The sequence below is a fragment of the Choloepus didactylus genome, chromosome 5 (genome assembly GCF_015220235.1).
Source record: "Choloepus didactylus isolate mChoDid1 chromosome 5, mChoDid1.pri, whole genome shotgun sequence".
In the NCBI taxonomy this organism is placed as follows: domain Eukaryota; kingdom Metazoa; phylum Chordata; class Mammalia; order Pilosa; family Megalonychidae; genus Choloepus; species Choloepus didactylus.
The window spans coordinates 50,179,147-50,200,244 of record NC_051311.1 but is presented as its reverse complement, the minus strand read 5'-3'; the positions used below and the strand labels follow the sequence as shown (position 1 = coordinate 50,200,244).

General features: G+C 37.9%; 1 protein-coding gene across 2 annotated transcripts; it reads right to left on the bottom strand.

The window, feature by feature from the left end:
• Window positions 1–232: 232 nt before the first annotated feature.
• Window positions 233–21,081, bottom strand: MKRN1 (makorin ring finger protein 1). 2 transcript variants are annotated; one of them, XM_037836024.1, is made up of 8 exons: window positions 20,746–21,081; window positions 12,937–13,065; window positions 7,339–7,568; window positions 6,648–6,874; window positions 4,253–4,467; window positions 3,399–3,509; window positions 2,710–2,848; window positions 233–2,372 (listed from the first exon to the last, which is right to left on the bottom strand). In XM_037836024.1, exons 1-8 carry the CDS (start codon window positions 20,928–20,930, stop codon window positions 2,160–2,162), a joined length of 1,449 nt encoding a protein of 482 aa, XP_037691952.1. In that variant the 5' UTR covers window positions 20,931–21,081; the 3' UTR covers window positions 233–2,159. The 2 variants fall into 2 exon arrangements, with proteins under 2 accessions (XP_037691952.1, XP_037691953.1); XM_037836025.1 differs by lacking the exon at window positions 20,746–21,081 and adding an exon at window positions 20,428–20,704.
• Between the last annotated feature and the right edge of the window lie 17 nt (window positions 21,082–21,098).

Below are 21,098 nucleotides of genomic sequence, written 5' to 3'. Positions count from 1 at the left end.
GTAGCAGCTGAAGGTGGACTGCTGACTTCTGGAAGGGAGTTGGTAGTACATGAACTTACAGAAACATACTACTCAGTGGTCTACAACACCTATTATGATTACAATAAGCTGTTCATACACAATTCCTAGAGGTGGAGGCATTTTTCAATAGCACAAATTTTTTTATTGAAACGAGGCATTTTTTTTTTTTTTTTTTTACAAATTAGCACTGCAAAAAAGCCATATGAAGGTCTTCCAGGAGTGACAGAATGGTTTTTATTTTATTAATAACAACTTCATAATAAAATAAGAAACGTACCATTTCAAAATACAGTATGTTGTGACCTGATTATTACTTGAGGGTATTAAGAAGGTTCAAACATGAGCGCATGATAGCAGAAAACTGACAGTGCCTTTTATTGATAAACGTGGCTTAGATTTAGTATTGCAAATTCTAAAATATGGAACAATGTGATGATCCCGCTGGTAAAGTTTCTCTTTCTCTCTCAAACATTTCTTAGCAGGCTGGATGTCATGTAAAAGGTGTCACTTTTCTCAATGAAACTATATCCACAGAAATTGACTAACTGATGAACTGATCAGAGTCAATGAAAGAAACAAATGCTGTACTTCAACATCTGCACATTTCAAAAGAGCTCATACAAAATAGAAGGCAAACTTTTTTTTTTAATTGTTTTATTTGGGAAAAGTGCTTCTTACAAAAGGGCAGCTGCAAAATACAGAGACCTCTGCAACAATTACTTGTTTTTTCTTAAAGTGAAAGAATGGGTGGGATCCAAGGAATCAAAGCAGTAGATGGACAAATCAGGAGCATCTCCAAGCTAGTTTTAGGAAACAGAGCAACAAAATGCAAAGCTAAAATTTCCAATTAAAGAATTCTTCTAAAGACTTAACTTTAGCTTGTCTCGTGGATGACCACCCTCTCCCCCTTTAGTGGAAGTGTGACTTATTACTGCAAACCAATGACTCCACTACAATAAACACCTTAGAAACATAGTTTTGAATCACACCTGTCTACCTGCAAAGCTCAGGGGCAGGAGGAGAAAAATACCCACAAAAACAAAAAAACCCAACAACAAAACCCCTCAAATGAGGACAAAGATTTTTCAAAAAGTGCCTGGACTGGGAAGGCTAGGAGATTATAAAACATTAAATAAAACTGTGTATCCGAGACCCAGTTTGTGTTAATATATGGGATAACCAGAAAGTTTTAACCTCTGTGGCTAATCCCATTTCTGTATTTATATAGACAGAAAGAGCTAGCACTGCTATATTAACAACTACCAATATCAGTATACTGCTTTGTCCTTTAAGATCTATCTGCCAAACTAGGCTGAAACCACTAAACCAAGCTTTCCCACTAAGGCTAAGAATACTGCTTCTAAGCAGGGATGAAAAGCTTATCACACGCTCACGCTCACACATGCCAAGTCTATTAGCCCTTGGAGTCAACTTCCAACTTTGCATTTATTTTATGCCACTATATCTTTTGATCTGTTCTTTCACAATTTCCCTATCATGCTAAACACAGTAAAAATCTAAACACATTCGCACCTGGTTCTGGTTACCCAGTAGTATTACTCATGTGCAATTAAACAAGAGACCAAAACCACAGAACAAGTGCATGTGGTGGGCATTACAGGGTATGGAACAGATACAAAAACACAAATGTGCAGATTTTACCAGGAACCTTAAGTATCCACCTCTGAAGTCCGTAGTCGAAGTATACTTGCCAGTTCAGATCCCTTCACCCATCACCCCTATTCTCAGACCCCAAAGCAGGGCCAATACTTTCATTTTATTGAACCTGGGGTCCTCAAAATGAGTGTGGAAAGTCCATTAATGCTACCCTAGAACTGCGTGAATCTAGTTGAAAACAGATGACGCAACAAACCTACACTAACTGTCTGACAGTTAAATTCATTACAAAAAAACTAACTTTAAGATTTATTTTTTATAACTTTTTTAAACAGAGAAAACAACACACTCCTTGGGGAAAGGTGAGGGATTGAGAAGACAGACCCTGGGTAAAAATTATTACAACAGCACCTGGAATTGATAGGCCTGCCTAGGAGAGAAACACAGGCACTGCCACACCACCACAGGTAATAGCTACTGTCTGAGGCCCAGCAGACCAGTTCATACTCCACTGGAAGTTGCTATAGATCCAAGTCATAAAAATCTTCCAGCTCATCGTGAAACAAGTCCCACTCATCTTCAGAGTCTGTCAGGTCGTCGTCCCCACCTGCAGCCAAAAGCATAAGCAACATCTCGCCCAGCTCAAAGGTGACAACCTCTTCTTCATCGTTGTTAAAGGGATTGCTGTTCTCTCTTTCCTCAATGAGCTCCCAGAAGTGGTTCCTTCGTTGGGCCTGTAAAAAACAAGGCCATGATAGGGATGGCACTGTCGAGTAGTATCTTCTATTCTGTTGTTTATAAGGCAAAACGTCCAGCACACCAGAGAGCATGACGAACCAGACTTCTCATTTAGGGTTTCCATTTTACCAATTCCTCCCCTATGGTTACTTGATGCAAACAGTTTAGTCTAGAGCTTTTCCTTTCATATCCCTCCCAGTTTTCTGGGGCTTGTTTCCTCCTTTAATACTCCCAGACCTGAGTGTTAATCTTCTCCTTCCCCTACCCCAATATGTGCAGGACTCAACTGATACTGTGATATTTCCCCTCCTTTAAAAAAACAGTGAGAGTTACCCGGTATCTGCTTGATGTTCCCACTTTCTGTCTCTGTGGCTCCTCTCTACGGCCATCAGGGTACGCATGCTTGTAAAAACAGTTCCCTCCAAATGGGCAGCTCCCACGTCCTTCATCAAAATACCTGCACGCCTTGTTGCTGGAAAGGAAAATATCGCAACCCTTATTCACAGTGGATTTCAGGTCTGTATTTGACTATTATCCAGGGTTTCTTTAAACAGGTAGGGATAGAACCAGTATGTCTGTTTACAGCCCTCCCCAAGGAGTGTTCTTAAACGTTTGTGCTAATGCATAAAACACTAACTGGAAACAGATACTCCGCTCAAGTCTACACTATTTAACTGCTCTAGTACCACAGATCCAGTAGAAAGAAAATCTTCTAGAAAGCCAATACACAAGAATACAGGACAACTAGAACATGGGACTCAGAATAAGGCAGAACCCCATAAATGGAGATTTAGCTATCAGTACAGACTTCATTATAACACAGTCCTTTGGCATGCACCCCAAGGACTGTGTTATAGCAAGATACATAATGGGTGTTACCAGGGGTGACAAAATAAACTGTACTGGGAAGTAAAAGAAAGGGTAGGAAGGAGGTAGGAGTATATAATGCAGCACTGTTCTTTTCAAAGTGAACCCAAGCTATGTTGGGATCTTAGCTTGAGAAAAGGCTGCAGTGCTCATACCTCATTGCCTCCTTGTATTTCTGAATGAGTTTCTGCTTCTCTTCTTTCTCCTCCACCCAGTACTCACTTGGAATGACAAAGTTAGATGTGATCCGGCATTCTGGGCAGGACCTGGGAAACAATGAACAGGCTGCAATGCAAATTCCCTTTTACAGGCCCACTCTTCAAGGACACACCCTGGTGTGTCCCATCCAGACTTTCAGACTTAACTGAAAGGCATGTGGGCATTTCCTGAAAGGGTTCCACACACCATCAGACAACTGACCATTTCTTTTGAGGCAAGACAAACTCATTTGTTAATAAGTGAACTCATTGGCTAGCCAGTTCATTTTAAAAAAATAACTTAGGTAAAAAAACAACAAAAAAGACATTTCACACAGACTCCTTTTTCTTTCGTTTAAATAAATTTATTTCTTGTAACTTTGCTCTGTTTAGATTATGTAGTTTTGTTCAGTTATGAGAACAATCTTTAAAGAATGGTGGATCATTGGCTAGCTTAATGGATGGAATAGGAAAGTGGAAAATGTAAAACATCAGGAAACATACATTCAGAGCTAATAAGTAAGTTTGTTCACTGAGCCTAAACTGGCTAATCCATTAAACACAATCTCCTCAGAAAAAGCACGAAGATTCTATTAACTGATACATAGGGTTTCCTCATTCAAATAAAAGTAGATATACCAACTAACCTAGAAGCTAGCTGAAATACAAGGAAGAAATCCCAATTAGAATACCCCAGTTTCAAGATAAAATGCATGCATTTAAATGCGGTCCATCTGGTTGAAAGTTGGCACAATATACTAAATTCTTCCCCAAAATAGAAAGCACAAACGAAGATTGGGGAGGAGTCTCACTTTATGATCTTGCTCTCAAATTGCTTAGCACTCCTCCACTTGCGAATACACTTGAGACAGTAGGTGTGGTTGCAGTTGGAGAGAATTCCAAAGCGGCGCTCACTGGGGTTGGCTTTCTCATAGACAACCTCCATGCAGATCCCACAAACCATGTCCTTACTGCGCTGGACAGCAAATGAGAGCTCCATGTCCTTCTCATGGGCCTCAATGCAAGACTAGAAAAGGTGGAGAGATAAGAGAAGTGTAATCAAGTCATTGAATATGGAAAGACAATATTTGACACTCAGAGAATCAAATAGTCAAGTGAAGAAAGGATGGCAAGGATAACATTCTCAATTTGGTATTAAAATAAGATTTGCTCACAAGTGAATACAATAACATTTTGGGACTTTGCAACACTATAAAATTAGATGATAAAGACTCAAATTCAGGAATTGAAAAATTATACTTTTCTCTATCCTGCCCTGTAGCAGCTCAACCCCTGACGGTTTTTCTTACTAAGTTTGTTGATTTTCTGTTTTATACTGGTGAATGTAGTTAGGATTAAGGCCCTAATTTACAGCCTGCCAAAAAAGAATGAGAATAATGGAAATTAACATTTATTAGGTGACAATTATGTGCCAGGCACATAATTTTCATGTTAAAAAAGTTTTATTAAGATATAATTCACAAATCATAAATTCATCCATTTCAAGTTTACAAGTACATAAATTTTAGTGTATTCAATTGTGCAACAATTACTACAATCAATATTAGAATATTTTCATTACCTCAAAAAGAAAACCCCATATCTATTAGCAGTCATTCCTCATTCTCCCTCTCCCCTCAAGGCCCTGGCAACAACTAATCTATTTCCTATCTCTGGATTTGCCTTTTCTGGACATTTCATATAAATGGAATCATACGATATGTCGCCTTTGGGTCTTGTCTCTTTCACTTAGCATAATGTTTTCAAGGTTCATCCATGTTAGAACATACATCAGTCCTCTATTCCTTCTGATGGCCGAACAAAATTCCATTGTATGGATAGATCATTTTGTTTATCCATTCATCCACTGACAGACATTTAGGTTGTTTCCCCTTTTTGGTTATTGTGAATAATGCTGTTGTGAATACTGTAAGTTTTTGTTTGGATCACATTTTTTCAATAATCTATAAGAAATATGCTTGCTATGAAGAACATGAAAAATGCAGAAAAGCAATACAAAAGTCATCCATAATCCGACATAACCACTTAATATTTTAGTATCTTCCCTTGTCATTTTTCTAAACCTTTATTATTTTTTTAAACAATTCTTAGGGGTAGGAACTGTTATCCCCAACATACAGATGAAAGATTGAGAGGACTCTAATCTGCCTATATCTACATAATGAGTATGCTATGAAGGCAGGGGTTAAACTAAGTCTATCTTATGCCATAATTCACCCCCCTCAATTATTTTTATTAAACAGAAACAGCAATGATGATAAGAAGAAAATTTACTCTAATAAAGACAGGGTTTGTCATGCAATCTCTTCCCACCAAAAAAATTAATGCTGTGGGTAGGTTTAAAGCCATCCTCTGTAACTCTCATACATTGCTTGGAGGGGTTGTAAAATGGTGCAGCCACTGTGGGAAGCAGTTAGGCAGTTGCTCAAAATGTTAAACAAAGTGACCACATGGCCTGGCAATTCTACTCCTAGAGAAATAAAAACATATGTCCACACAAAAACTTATACATGAATGTTCATAGCAGCATTATTTATAATAGCCTAAAGGTGGAAACAACCCAAATGTCCCTCAATGGATGAATGGATAAACATGATATATCCATACAATGGAATATTATTTGGCCATAAAAAGGAACAAAGGACTGATACATGTTATAACATGGATTCACCTTGAAAACACTATGTAAAGTGAAAAAAGCAAGACATAAAGGCCATATATTGTATGATTCCATTTTATCTGAAACGTCAGAAGAGGCAAATCCAGAGACAGAAAGTAATCAGCTGTTGCCTGGCATTCAGGGGAAGGGAGAAGAGGGAGTGACTGCTAATAGATATAGGGTTTTTTTGGGGAGTAATAAAACCATTCTAAAATTAGGATAGTGGTAATGGTTGCACGACTCTGAATACCTTAACAACCATTGAACTGTACATTTTAAAAGAAGGAACTGAATGGTATGTGAATTATCTCAAAAAGCTGTTATTTTAAAAAAAAGATAAGCAAAAGACTGAGGTTATGGAATCATGTCTCCTTGAAAAAGCATTTCAAAAAGCCCAGGTAGGAAAAGATTCCTACTTACTAAAACTATTCAATTCCCCAAGTGTTCTCTGAAAGGAAATGACAATGTTGTAAAAGAGAAAATAATTTCTCACACCTATTAACATACATATCTCCCTAAAGACTTACTTTTATATGTTGTGATCTCTGGGCAGCATCCATTGGATGTAGGACCTGCAGCCCACACATATCACATGAATCTCCATGGAGATACACACAGTTCTCCCCATATCGGCACTCTCCCACTGCAGCATAGGGGCAAAGCTGCTTCTTTGTTTCCACAGCGGTTTGCTCTTTCTCTGATTCTTCCTTGGTCACTGAGCCCTGCAGGGGTGCTTCAGTGCAGGAAGGGGCAGCTGAAAATGTTTAAGAGGGTAGTAAAGGTCCAAAATGGATAAGGCGGATATATGAACTATAAGGTAACTGAGAACCTAACTGAAAAGAAAAAATACAAAAGAACTTCAATTAAACTCCAAAACAGTCCATTGAACTAATTTCCTCATTCCTGAAATTAATTTTTTCTAATGCTGGTATTTCCAAGATTAGACTTGTAGAAAGATGGTTTAAGTATTTCTTGTGCAACTGAAATTTAATTTAAAAAAGTACTGATTAAGAAAAGATGCTTCAGTTTTTCAAAACATTCGAAATTCATTACTATTGGGGTTTAAGGTTTTCTTCACTTCATCTACAAATCTTAGGTAATCCAATTTAATGTACTAAGATTAGTTTAAAGAAGATTGAAAGGAGGAAGGTTGTGAAAACTCGGCTAATTGAGGAACTGCCGTCTAACCTTCTAATTTTTATTCTTCAAAATACTTACTACGGCCACAATAGGGTTGCCCAGGAACAAACTCAATGGCATTCACCCAGTCTTCTGTGCCTGCTCCTATAGTTGCAAAGTTTGAATTTCTTGACTCAGCTTCACCTGCACTCATTTCAACAAGTGGTCCAACTACTGACGAGACACTTGAGGAAGCAGCAAGGGATGATTCTGCAGTCAGATCTGCAGCTGTTGCTTCTTCCTGGTTCAATGGCTTGCTATGTTCATATCTAAAAAATTTAAAAGTAAGCAGTCACTGTCAAACCAAACAAACCTTACAATGGAATACAGATATATTTTCTGATACTTCCATGGATTCTTCTCAAAAACTTTAATGTGTGTATCATCACCTGGGAACTTGCTAAAATGCAAATACTGAATTTCTAAGTCTGGAGAATGGCCTGATTCTGCATGTCTACCAAGTCCCCATGTGATACCAATACATGTATTGGTACAGGGACCAACTCTGTATAGCAAGGTTGACTAGGGGTCAGGAAACTTAAGAGTCAAATAAATATTTTAGTCACTGCAGGCCATACAGTCTCTGTACACAGCTGTAGTGCAAAAGCACTCACAGACAATATTTAAATTAAAAGGCATGGCTGTGTTCCAATAAAACTTCATTTACAAAAATCAGTCAAGCCATATTTGACCTGCCTGCTATAATTTGACTCCCATGCTGTAAATGATTTATTATGCTTCATATTTCACTCTAATCAGGAGTTTCAGGTAGTGGACAATCTACAGTTCCCGTGGTAACTCAAAGAGAATATGAAGCAAAAATTAATTAGTTGATTAATCAAAGCTAGGTTGACACTCAAATTTAATAAGCAGAAATGTGCAACGTTTTACCTGCAATAGTGTTCTCAATTTTAAAAGGGAGAGAACGTATTTGCAAAACACACAGTATGTATTTGTTTCTATATCTATCCATTCACCGAAAATTACTTCCTTTTTCCAAATTTCTCCCTATACATTCTCTCCTTTTTCATCCATAAACCATCATTAAATCATCTCCAAAACAAGAAAACACTATTTCCTTCAAGAGGCATATTATACTAATAGTTTAAGCATTTGAGCATTTCATGCTAAGCTTCATTCAAAAATAAAAATTTAAAAATGTATGTAGTAAATCTAAACTGCGCTGTAATTTCTAGTATGTATACAGCAGTTCTTGCAAGTAAACAGTACTAACCGTCCGAGTTATATAAACCTTAAACATTAGGTATTACAATAGCCTGTATTTGGCTATTTAAATTTAAATTAAATTAAATTAAAGATTCAGTTCCTCAGTCCTTGCACTAGCCACGTCTTTAAGTGTTCAGAAGCTGCACACAGTTACTATCATATAAGTGTGGATATGGAACATTTAAACATTTCCACCATTATAGAAATTACTATTGCATGTCACTGCTCTAAACCTTTTTTTAGAGTTGTAGGGAACCTAGAATTCTAGCCCCAAATCTTCTCTTTTCAGAACAAGAAATTTCCTAGTTTGAAAGGGAATTTCAGAAAAAATATTTTCAGTCTTTAAATTAGAAAAGAATCTGGGTTTTGGAAATAAGATGGACATGAATTAAATCTGCCAGCTGTGCCACCATAAAAAGCCTTCTTAAAGGATTAACAACAGATATATAAAGGGTCAAAGAGATAGATAGCATTCATATTTTAGTTCCTTTTCCTTCTCCTTTGCATATTCACTTTAAGGATTTTCAGTGTAACAGAGTAAAAAAAATACTTAATATACAGGACTGGCAATGCTTGTCATCATTTAATTATTGCATTGCAAGTACTACGAGTTTTTGAAAGGAGTGCATTTTGGTTTTAAGGTAAATTTAACTATCAAGGAATCAACAAGGTCTAGTACAATTTTTGAAAATATGGGCTACTAGCTAGAAAGCATACAATTGTAAACAAATGAATTTTTCTTGCTTTTCAATATTCTACAATTTTCTATGCTCATTAGGAATATATGTAAGAAACTGAGATATACATATTACATTCAGTTAACTTATCTGATCAATATCAGGTAGTAAACCTTTACTACACATTAAGAACTGTACATATACTGAGCTGTCAAGGATGAATAAAACAAGATCCCTGCCATCAAATGAGAATCTATTTTGAAAAATGAAAACTTTTAAAATTAAGAGTTCCCCCAGAAAAGAAATGTACATAAAATAAAAAATTATCCTGAGGGATTACACTGAGAGAAATATAGCTTCTAAAGAATGACACAGAAGAACATGTTCTCAAATCTGACTAGTTAAGCAAAGTTGTTATTTCCTTAGTGACAGAGGCACAATAGATCTATATAAAAAAATTTCTAAAGTCAAGATTTTTGAGTAAGCAAAAATTAATATACAGGAAAGAAACAGAAAAACCAAGACTCCCATTTTGAAATGTGTTTCCCTGAAAATATGGATCAATGAAGCATGGACACGTACTGGAGAACTATGGTCCCTGGGCCAAAATCCAAATCGAGTTAAGTTAAAATCATACAGTTTTAACATTTTTAAATGGTTGGGGAAAAATGATTGCTTTATGACACACAAAAATTACATGAAATTTAAATTTCAGTGTCCAAAAATAAAGTTTCTCTGGAACACAAGCCCTTTAGGTTATGCATTGTCTATGGCTGCTTTCACACAAGAGACCATATGGCCTACAAAGCCAAAAATACAAAGATTATCACCGAATCTGATCTTTTTGGCAAGTCTTTTAAGTGATGAATTAATGGTAATAAACAGTGAAACCAATATTGAGCTCTTTCTCTTTTTGCAAAGAATACTTTGATATAGTATGAATTTAATCAATTTTTCTTCTTCTAACTCCAAGCAAGAGAAGTCAGGTACATTTCTCTTTGGTTGGCTTGCAAATCCTCACCCCCATTCATTCTATGGCCCAACACCTGTCTTTAAAGATTTAACTTATGTGATACAGTAGATCCACAGTATGAAACTCCCCTGAGGGAAACAAGAAATCTACCTATTAACAACAGTTTTCAACCAAGGCAATACCACCCTTTCCCCAAGAGGTGTTCAGAAACAATTACTAAAAGCTCTTGATGGCATTGGGGGTGGGGGATGCTAGATATCCTACAATGTGCAGAACAATCTTGAACTATGAAGAACTAGCTTCCCTAAGTAACAGTGCCATCATTACAAAACACTAACGTAGTAACATTACACTGGAACTATGGCATTGTCTTTCATTAGAAATTTCCTATTCCCTGTGAGAAACCCTGGACAATGGACAAGTTGCATAAAAAGATGCCTAATAAACTAAGAAGTGGAAAGTAGGCTTAAGTCCCCAGGTATAACAGTCAAAAGAAAACAAGCAGTCTTGGAACAAGCCCCTGCATGAGTCCTCATCAGCTAATCCATTATCAACCTTTTAAGAATCACTTATATTAGCCTATCCCAACCAATTATCACCAGACTTTCCTTTCAAGGTAGGGTACTAAGATGACTATTCAAAAGGGAGAAGCGAAATGAAACAAAATAAAGTTCAGTGGCTGAGAGATTTCAAATGGAGTCAAGAGGTCATTCTGGAAGGCATTTTTATGCGCTATATAGAAATTCCTTTGTAATCTTTATAGTGTATTGGAATAGCTTGAAGGAAACACCTGAAACTGTAGAACCACAACCCAGTAGCCTTGATTCTTTTAGATGGTTGTATAACTATGTAGCTTACACAGTGTGACTGTGTGATTGTGAAAACCGTGGACTCACACTCCCTTTGTCCAGTACATCGACAGATGAGTAGAAAAATGGGGACAAAAATAAATGAAAAATACGGTGGGATGGGATGGGATGTTTTAGGCATTCCTTTTTACTTTTATTTTATTTTTTTGGAATAATGAAAATGTTCAAAAATTAATTTTGATTAATGTACAACTACATGATGGTACTATGAAAAACTGATTGTACACTGTGGATAACTATACATTGTGAATATATCTCAATAACACTGAATTTAAAATAAAAGAAATAAAGCATAAGTCATATAAAAAAAAAGGAAAGGAAAGAAAAGACTTTCAGTATATAGGTTTCCCTAATTCCTTTCCTTTTCCCTAAGAAGTTTAAACTCAGCTTGAACTAGCATCATTCCATAAAGAGTAAAGAACTGTACCCCTACTGGATTTCAACTATAAAGAAAAAACTCAGTTCCTTCATCAGGCAACTCACAACTGTTTAAATGTTAGAGGCTAGGGAATCGACCTCATCCCCTGGCCTTAAATCTTGGTCTCCCACAAATAAGCCTTCTAAGTACAGGGATCTGCTGAAGATGGGTCTCTATCCCACTCACCAACCATTTCATGTTCTTTTGAATACTAAGGGTTGGAAACCAACAGTTGACCAATTTTTCGTCTCAACAATGACACTAAAATTGGCTAAGATATTGCCCAAAAGTCTTAGCAAGTGGGGTAGTTTAAAACTATGCCCACAAATTCTTTCTGACATTCTTCCCTTCAAAAGGAGAGCCCAATTCTTCCCTTGAATGTGGGCTGCACTTCAGTCATTTGCCTCAAATAATACAATGGTAGTAACATCATGTTATTTCTGAGACTAGGTCATAAAAGGCATTGTGTCTTCTTCCTTGCTTTCCCTCTTGGATAGTTTGCTCTGGGGGAAGGCAGCTACCAAGATGTGAGGACACTAAAGTAGCCCTTCGGAAAAGTTCACATGTACTGAGACCTCCTGCCAATAGCTTTGTGAAAGAACTATCTCAAAAGCAATCCTCCAACCTTGTCAAGCCTTTGGATGAATGTGCCCTGGAAACATCTTGACTGCAATCTCATGAGTAAGAATCATCCAGTTAGGCTGTTCAGATTCTAGACCTTTAGAAACTGTGAGATAATAAATGTTTGTTGTTTTGAGCTGCTAAGTTTTGGGTAATCTGTTTAAAAGCAATGAATAACTAATGCACCTTAACATTTTTTAAACTGGCAAGATAAAGACGAAAAGTTCTGCTCAATTTCTAAATGGAATCCACAATTGCTGAATTGCAGTCTAAGAGAATTGGCTCTAATTCAGTGAATAAGAACAGAGATTTCTTAATAACTAATTCTTCTTGGTTTTCTAACATTCTGAGGTGCTAGAGGCTTTCCTGAAGCATTGTTCCTAAATCTAAACGGCACCTGAGCTTTACTTAAGTCTGGTGAGCTCAGGTGGTTCCGAAGGCCTACTTGGAAAACAAACCCTCCTAACCAGTAACCTAGTGTACCACTGTAAATACCTAAGATCCTATTCTCTCTCCAAAATTCATACTCAGAGGACAACTGAAACCAGTCTTGTTTGATCAAATACGCACCTCATTCCTGGTTTAAAAAGGAAATGCCAAGACACCATATACAAACATACATATCCTCATCCCCTTAGCAGAAGTTGTTCCTTGAGCATTAAATTTAGGACTGTGAAACACTCCCCTCCTTCCCCAAGAGATACTTGTCAGTGTTTTCTAAGGAGTACATTTTTAAAGGGTTAAGTATCTTTAATCTATTATTTATAAAGCTATTTGAGTTATGTATTTTATTCTTTATTTCCTCCCAACTCACCAGTCCTCAGCAAAATTAACTTATAAACAAATTCTTACCTGCAGCGGTCTCCGTAAATACAGTATCCTCGCTGAAAATACTTGCACACTACACCATATGGACTGTCAGAGAGGTCATGTGAGTAGCGACAGTTATCTCCTTCCTTACAAACCCCATGCATAAAATACCTGTGAAATAAAGGATGACAAAACTGGATTAAAAAAGACTAAAAGTCAGTCCTCAAAGAATTCATAACTAATATATTCTACCAGTAAATACACAAACATACAAAATGAATACACAGAAAGTGTAACTAGACTGCATGGCCATAAAATTGCCCATTCCTATACTATAGAAAAGGTCTGCCTACAGATACATGCACCAATTCAGATTTTAACTTTGATGTGGTCATTAATCTTGTCACTGCAGGTTAAGTTTGACCACTGTTCTCATTTTACAGTCCTGGAGAGATGGCTTCTTGTTTTCCATTAACTTTAGCCAAAATGGCAGCCTCTATCTGAAAAGAAAAAATTTAAAGATGAAGCAAGAAACAATGTAGACCAAGAAGGGTCAGAATATTGCATGTGTTTCACTTCTTCAAGAAACCATTTTAATTCTTTAAAAGCCACATATGAAAACACAAGCGAAATTAGCTGCACAAAGTAGAAGCAAAAGGAAAGAGTTTTATGTCTCTCGTTTACCACACTGTTCCTCTGCAAGCTGCCTTAAGGGAGTACATGTGTACATGACTAGCAGCTTCCAAAAACCACATATTAAAGTACAACTCAGTGGTTTCTAAATGTGGTCTCCTGCAGCACTGGCATCACCTGGGAATTTACTAAAAGTACAAATTTTGAGACCCTACCTCAGACCTATTAAATTGGAAACTGGGGCCAGGGTCCAGAAATCTGTGTTTTTCTGAGTACCACATGGATTCGGGAAGTGATAAGAAGAAAAATATTCAGAGTCTAAGATTGGTGATAGAGTTCTCCCCCAAAGAGGTCTTTTTGGGGGTAGATAACCTTGACCCTATAAAGTGAGTAGAATCCTCCCCCATCCACCTATCACTGACTTCTGTCAGGGTTCATTTTTTAACTCTTTGGTCCTTTACTTGTCTTTTTCTCTTGAGCAGGGTTATAAAGATTTAGTTTTGACAGGTCACAACTCCCAAAACATGCATCTACAGCTGGCACAATGTCAGAGTAATGAAAACATAACTATTTCCTGGGTATAAATGTGGTTTGGCCTTTTTGTAGAGAACACTGCCATAGCTAAGGGTGTCACGTAGTTATCTAGAGATGGTAGTTAAACAGCAGTGGAGGTGTTAAATATATTCAGCTTGCCCAATGATTTGAGTGATATACAGAAAATAGATATTTACACCTAAGGAACCTGGAAGAAGGCTGCCCAGAACTGAAATGTGAATGGTCCTATTCAAAGACTACCTGCAAATGAACCTTCTATGAACAGTTAACATGAAAGAAATATAACATCTTGGTGGGAACAGTTATAATTACCAAAATCCTAAAGTACCCTAGGGTTGCAGTCCATGATAAAATGTAAGAACATAGCAAGAAGTGAAATTGTAGATATAATTAACCTAATTTCAACTGTCATTAAGCTTAACTTTAACTCAGTTTGAACATGTACTCAACTATAGAGCTACCTTCTGCAAGCTGAGATTGTTTGAGCTCCACATATCCCAAGTTTTTAAGACTACTACAATTTGACTGCATGTGTGAAGGGGTTAAAAGACTCAAAAATAAAAAAAATAAAAAATAAAAACAATCAAACAAGTCAATGATAATTACAGTGTAATCACCACCATGTACAACCATGTTATAAAAGTAACCACAGTTAATAATGGGTTAGTCACTTGAGGCAATGTCACCTTTTGAATAGCATACCACCCAGTCCTCAGTCTAACACTTTTCACTCTCACATTCTTTTCACAAAAGACGAAGTTGTGTCTGTATAGACACAAAAACACCTGCAATGCTTCTTGGATTTCAATTTGAAGTCAGAGTTACAGATACTGATACAGTTTTAAGATTTTAAAAAATATCTATTGAGAGATCTCAGGTTGGGAAGATAAATACATACATAGGTTTGTCCTTAAATCATAATTTACCAAGCCACCATTCATTCAATTCTTGATCATTGTCTCCCAAGTTACTTATGTTTATGATGCTCTTTCATATGTCAAATTATGTCCTTCATCAATCACTACCCTCATAGGAGCTGACACTTAAACCATATGATTCCTCAACCAGTTGCTCCAAAGTGTCCAAACCCCTAATAACTGCACGTTAACACCCAGCATGACACTCTTCCTTAGCATGTTTGCAATACCTACCCTCACTTTTTGACATCCATGATGGGTGAAAATTGTTTACAGGATCCAAAATGATAGAAAGTGAAAATGAGTCAACAAAGAGATTGGCAGCGCCTACTAGTACCCTTTGGCCAAGAGTATAATATAATATAGCACATTACCAAGCTAGTTCTCACTGGCTGAGACTATTAAACTTTGGGTGAAACTCCAAAGATGTGAACCATGCTTACAATTTACAACCCAAGTCATCCAAATTAGTGTTCAGCAAAGTGAGTGCCTGACACTGTGTAAGAGGCAGTAAGGATAGGATGGCGATTAAACCAAACAATGTTCCTATCTTCACAGAACTTGAATCTGGTGGGGGAGGCAAGAAATTAGTAAAACAATCCACAAACAACTGTAAAAATAAAACTGCAATAAATGCTACAAAGAAACATTAAATTGTGCCATATAAGGGAGATATGACCTAATCAGGTGGCTCAACGAAGGCTTCCCCAACAAAGTTACGTTTGCTCTAAGAGTTGGTTGAATAGGTCCCTGTTAACCTACAATTAAAAGGGAAAAACATTCCAGGTAGAGAGAACAGCATCTACAAAGGCCCTGTAGTATGAGGGAGGCATGGCCAGTACAAGGGACTGAAAGGTTAACAGGGTGAGTTAAGAGAACAAGGGTAGACCTTGTGGGAGATGAGGCTGGAGAGCCTCACTACGATCTGAAAATTAGTGTTCATAAAACACTGCCTTCCAGGTGTCCTGCCTTGGCTAACTGGTTATTTAAATCTAGGGACTTGAGCTGATCACAAGTTTCATGAGACAAAGTGAATGCAGCTACCAAAAGAGTCAATACAATCAGTATCCATTAACAGAAGCAGATTGTACGGATCAAACCAGTAATAAAAAAGCGTGAGGGTTTGAAATCAGGAAGACTCAGGAAGACTGTTTAGCTCCTGCTAGAATTTAGTAGCTCCATGACCTTCATTAAACAACTTACTCTTAATTTCACCACTGTCTTAGGTTTAAGCTTTAAAAAAATAAAAGTCACTATAAGTGAAGTAACTGGCATAACGTCTTTGCTGGTACTCAGGTTCATTTTCACTTTCCTTCCACATCTCTACTCTGCCCTGTCAGACCATATCTGGGACACATCTTTTTCTGATAATGCATTTTAAGAGGTACATATGAACAAACCAGTTAAGAAAGAGAGCGACAATCAAGAGGGCAAGGGACTTAGATATCATGCCACAAGATTTTAAATAACAAGCGGTTAGCCTGCAGAAAACGAGATACTTTTTCCAGCACTATTCCTGTCAAAATGAATATATGTGGAAAGCAACATGCTAGACTGGGCTCAATATAAGGATGAAGAAACAGAACTACCCAGCAAGGTAACAAGTTCATAAGGTACAGAACTATCACTGAAGGAATTCAGCATACACTAAATCACCTGATACTGCAAAACCAACAGGAACACTAAAACACAAGCCCTAATTAGTCTTTCTGCCAGATAATGAGCATTATTTTATAAGGTTATTTGGGTAGGTGTGGTCTGTTTTGGGGGCTTGTTTTAGTTGACTGTGTATTTTTGCCTTTTGTCTCTCAGTGATAACACTGTTGGTATATCCAAAATTATAAACGAACTTCACAGTAAAATCTCTTCTTGCTTATCCTCCATAGAAACCTAAGGATTATGACATGCTAGAAGTTGCAAAAGATAACAAAAAGAAAAAAAAGCAACCCATTTCCAAATCCCCTCCTCCAACCCCCAATCAAGATAAGAGTTTCTGTTTTCTTTCCAAATACCACACCAAAAAGCTACCATCCAAATTCATCTCGTTGCCATTGCCCAGCTAAGTGTGCTTCGGTGAAAGGCTGAGTTGTATGATTTCTAAATTTCATCAATTTCAAGATCTATGACTCCAAGCAGACACTGCCCAGTAATAAAGACAATACAATTGACTAGAATCCCTTTTCTGCTGTACTTCTTGGAAATCTAAGATACATAACAAGAAACCCAATAGTAGCTTGTGAAGGTACACAAGAACCAACTAATACTCAAGTACCACCTCTAAGAATCATAACCACTCTAGGGATTTCAAGAGACTACAGAATATTAACTAAACTGCCATTTAATTACTTAATCTGCTATGGAAATTTTTACTTTGATAATCAGTTTGATAAATGTGTATAATCAGTTTGATAAGTATGTACCCTGCTTCTCAAACTAGATTGTAAAATCCTGGTGGGTAGGGGAATATAGTTTATTCTGCTTTTTATCTCCTATGGTACCTACACCTAATACTTAAATATTTGTTTAATAAAACCTACAGATCACAGCTAGGTGTTGTGGTGAACAACAGAGTCAGCAAATTAATTTTTCTTTCCCTGGGCTTTTTCAATGCCATTTCAAGTGTATATTGTGTCCACCCTCCCCTCTTCAAAGCACTCCTATAATTTGCAAATAATAAATTTAAACTATGTACATCACAACACTTGGATAAATAATTTACTGGACATGTATGGCCAGTTCTTAAGCTAGAAGGATTTCCTTCATCTTTAAACTATATTAACCATGTTTTATTTGCATAACCAAAATGAAAAAAATTCTTGACTGATGTATATTATTTCAGCTGCCAGAACACTTATCTGCCATTGTAGAAGTACTCCACTAAAGCAGTGTCTCAAATTCAAAATTATAATTTGCAAATTAGAACTTTTCTTTAAACATTAACTGATTAACCCCACACACTCAAGGAAACTGGAAGCACCAAGAGCATTTCTATTTCATAGTAATTCTCTAATAAAGATATGGAAACAAAACAAGACAGGTGAGGGCAGCATAATACAGTTCTTTAAGAAAGGTATATTCAGATTTTCCTTAAGCTGCAGAAATAAAACACGAGATGGAATTTCAAGACAAATATTAAGAAAATAGTAACCATCAAGAAAACAGACAATTCTGGGCAGTTAAAAACAAATATCCTCACTCAAAGAACATCTAACTTCTAAGAGGATTATACCCTAAGTGAAGAAAATAGTCTTAGTCAAATTCCTGGATATAGGAGTGGTCTGTTATAGGAGACATACACACAAACACTACAACATACCTTGAATTCTCTTCAAAGGAGGTTTAGATACAAAACACATTAAAACTATTTATAATACAGTACACTTCTGTATTCCCTTTAACATCTACCACTGTTCCTTGTTCTAGGCCCTCAATGCTTATTTAATAACTGAATAAAGTAGTATCAAAAAGATATACATACGTTCTAATAAGTCCTTTGTCTTTGTTAATTATTCCAAGTGTTTAAGAAAACGAAAGCAAAGGAATTATACAAGTACATATTAAAGTGGTTACTTTTAGGTGTGGATTTACCAACATCAATTCAAGCATATACTAAGCTTCTGCTCTATGCTAAGCAGTGAGGAAAACCTACAGGTTCAATGAACAAAATAGGATCTCTGCTCTCAGAGAGCTCAAAGTCAAGAAGAAATAAATGAAGATATCTTATTTGACAATCCTCTATTCATAGGAGATTTTTTTTGAAATAGGAGATTATGTTGGATACCTAGAAGAACCAACAATAATGTCTAACATCATTTTCCCAAGACATTTCACCTAACCTGGATTTTTTAAAATTCAATTTTATTGAGATACATTCTGGATTTCTTAAATTAAAAGATAACTGTCAAGCAAAAGTTTAAAGACAGGCTTTTAAATATATATATATATACACATATAAAACACTAAAAAACTACCACTAATAAGACTGCATCTTTTACGTAATACATTTTCAAATTATCAGGTTACTTGGCTATGAAAGTTTCTTAAACACATAAATCCTCGCTGGTCCAGAACAACTGGCTATTTCATTAAGTCAAAGATCCTAAAGGAAAGCAAAGAGCAATGGTTAGTCTGGTCAGCACTGTTTCTGAAAATGGAACTGGTGAGGAACTAGAAAAGAGAATGGGAAATAGAAAAAGGGAAAGTGCTTTGGACATGACAAAGAATTCTGTGCAGAGATGTAAAATTGGGCTCAAGTTACAGACCCAACGGGGTAATAATAAGAATAGAAATGGTGGGTAAAAATTCTTTAGGAACTGGCATATTCAAGGAAGATTATTTTCGGTGCCTGGGGATAAATTGGGACGGGAGGATGAATGGCCAGAAAATTCAGGAATAAAATAGTTACATCAGTTATTTTCAAGAGTCATTGGCACATATAATCCACTGGCGAATGTAGTGAAAACAGAAATAAGGAGACTCAAAAATAATTGATTTCATGAATAGGAACTTAAAAATTCTTATTTCTTGGGATATTCCACTTGATTTCATTCTTAGAATCTACCTAAAACAGCTTTTATGCTTTCTCCATGCCATTACTGAAAATAAACTCAATTAAGCTTATTATTCACGCCTTAAATGTATCATATTAAAAACTGAGAAAGGTTCATTTCGCGCTTAACACTAGGGCGCTGAGTTCTGTATATCAGGAATATTTTTAATGCATCTACATATAAATCACCCCACCAAGGTGAAAACCAGAGCTTCAGGAGGAATTTTCCAACAGATAGAAAAAGAAAAGCTTATAGTAGGTAGTGACCACTCTTAAAAAATCGAGATATAACAAACCTACAATTAAATGCCCTAATCTCACTTGTACCGCTGGCTAATTTTTCACATGCGTACATATCAGTATAACCGCCATCCACCAACTTATTCCGGCTTTTCGGCTAACGTAGTGAAACAAAACCTCGCCTCAGGGCGCGACGAGCCCTTTTACTCCTTGCAGAAGGAAGATGGGTGAATTTCAGGAGAAACATTTCGGTGGGAACAGTAATGGCACAGCTCGTAAAATAAAGAGTGGAAGAGACAACCCTGGCCCAGGGCTTAGTTCTAAACAAAGCTCAAAGCCGCCAACCTCGATAAACACACAAAGAAAAAATAGAAAAGGTACTTCCCACAGCTGGGAAGGGGGCGAGGGCAGAGAAACGTGAAAAGACGTTACAAACGGATGACACGGTAGAGAAGTCCCGGGAGCCAAGCTACCTCGCTGGGGCCCTCTGCGGGGCATCCCAGGCTCGAAAAAGGTCGTTGGGAGATCGGCTCAAAGCGACAATCACCCGTCCCCTTCCCAAACCTCAACAGCGGGAGGTAGGAGGGAGAATACACCGACAATTAAAAAAAAACGGGGTGAAGGGAGGAGTTATCCTACCTCTCTCTCCCTGAATGGCGCTAGATGCCGAATCCAGGCTAGGGCGAAGAGAGCGGAGGAGGCAGAAGGGATGTGGGCACCCCGAAGACATCTCGCGCGCGGCGGGGCCTACGCGGACCGGCGGGGGTTGACGCAGTGAGGGGCAGGGAGGCTGCGGCGGCAGCGCCAGCGGCGGGGGACGCGCGAACGCCGAGTTCCCGCCCTCCTTCGCTCCCTCTCAGCCAGCCAACCTCCCTCCCTTCTTCCTTCGCTCTCTAGCTCGGTCCTCGGCCCTCGGCCCCCGCCCCTCGCGCTCGGCTCGGCCACGCAACGTCTTACCTGCAGGTGACCTGTTTAGTCCAGCCGCCGCCACTACCGTCGCTGCCGCCTCCCCCTCCGCCCGCCCCCAGGGACGGGGAGGTGACTGTGGGGATAGGGGTGGGGGAGGCCGCTGCCACCGCCGCCGCTGCCGCTCCTGCTCCTGATGTTGTGGCTGTTGTTCCGGGAGCTGCAGCCTCCGCCATTACTGTTTATCCCACACAGCAATGGCACCGGAACTTCCGGGATCACATAGTTCCGGTCCGGCTTCGGGGAGAGTGCGGCCAGGGGAGGGGAAGGGGACAGAAGCGTTTGGTCGCTCCCCGTCCCGCTCCGCGCCGGGTCTCCTTGCGCTCTAGCAACTTGAACTGCAA

Coding starts and splice junctions, on each gene's coding strand:
- MKRN1 (XM_037836024.1), bottom strand. CDS start 20,930: ATGGCGGAGGCTGCAGCTCCCGGAACAACAGCCACAACATCAGGAGCA. Junction 7,569..12,936: donor ATTTACGGAGACCGCTGCAG/GTAAGAATTTGT, acceptor TAAATTTTTTAG/ATATGAACATAGCAAGCCAT. Junction 2,373..2,709: donor GAACATCAAGCAGATACCGG/GTAACTCTCACT, acceptor TGTTTTTTACAG/GCCCAACGAAGGAACCACTT.